The sequence below is a fragment of the Gekko japonicus genome, unplaced genomic scaffold (genome assembly GCF_001447785.1).
Source record: "Gekko japonicus isolate JY-2015 unplaced genomic scaffold, Gekko_japonicus_V1.1 scaffold1911, whole genome shotgun sequence".
NCBI lineage: Eukaryota > Metazoa > Chordata > Lepidosauria > Squamata > Gekkonidae > Gekko > Gekko japonicus.
In genome coordinates this window covers 109,219-110,127 of record NW_015170945.1, presented here as the reverse complement: position 1 = coordinate 110,127, position 909 = coordinate 109,219, and the positions used below count along the sequence as shown (strand labels likewise).

Sequence of the window (909 nt, the reverse complement as noted above, 5' to 3'; positions counted from 1 at the left end):
CCCCCGGCAGCCTGATGTCTGCCACACAATCTAATGCCACCCCCGTCGTCATCCCCCTTACCTGGCCCGGGATGTGCTCCTCGTAGCCCAGCCTGGAGGTGTAAGCGTCTTCGGCCCTCACGCAGTCCATGGCGTGCTCGGCCAGGGGAGCCGTCCAGCTGTACACTTGGAACGGGGTGGCGATCCGCTCAAACGGGTGCCTCTGAACCCTGGCCAGAGTCCAAAGGGACACAGAGAGGGTCACCATTCACCGCCCAGTCTCTCCCCCGGATGACAAGACACTGCCGCCACCGGACAGGCACACCAATTTCAAAATTAAGAGTCTTGACAAGACATGCGGCCCCAGCCCTGCGTTTGCCAAGACCTCTGGCCCCGGTCAACACACCGAGGCACCTTACAGGGACCTCAGGCCCTTCCGTGCCCCGGGCTCTGCCTCGGCTTCTGGCGGCCAGCCGGTCTCCCCCCCCCCCCGGCCCCTCCTACAGGAGACGCCGCGACGCCTTCTCCGGTTCAGATCTGGGGGCCTGACTGCTGTGCCTGGCAGAGCTAGTGGGACGCACAGCCCCAGAGGGCGGAGGGATCCAGGTTCAAACCCCCACTCCGCCATCAAGCTCAGCAGGCGACTGCAGGCCAATCCTCTCAGCCCAGCCTACCTCACAGGGCTGCCGTGGCCACTCAGGTGCAGAGTTCCGTGGAGGAAGGACAGGATACAAGGGGCAGAGCCTCTCTGGTGCCGCAGACCTTCGCTCTGGAGCCAGGAGGTGAACCCTCCCCCCCCACCCCCCAAAACCAGAATGCAGACGGCTTCTCCCCTCGTGGCCCTCCTACGAGAAGGGAAAGGAAAAGGCTCACCGTTTCTTCTGCAGAGTGGCGAAGTTCTTTTTAAAGGTGGGACTGATCTGGTTCAGC

General features: G+C 63.4%; 1 protein-coding gene across 1 annotated transcript in view; it reads right to left on the bottom strand.

The window, feature by feature from the left end:
* The window catches only part of CLUH (clustered mitochondria (cluA/CLU1) homolog), a 65,567-nt gene that overhangs the window by 52,035 nt on the left and 12,623 nt on the right, over positions 1-909 (bottom strand). The window contains exons 7-8 of the mRNA XM_015418890.1: positions 853-909; positions 62-209 (exon numbers count right to left, since the gene is read on the bottom strand). The exon at positions 853-909 is cut by the window's right edge and continues 66 nt beyond it. Coding sequence (XP_015274376.1) covers positions 62-209; positions 853-909 — 205 coding nt within the window. The remainder of the gene's footprint in view (positions 1-61; positions 210-852) is intronic.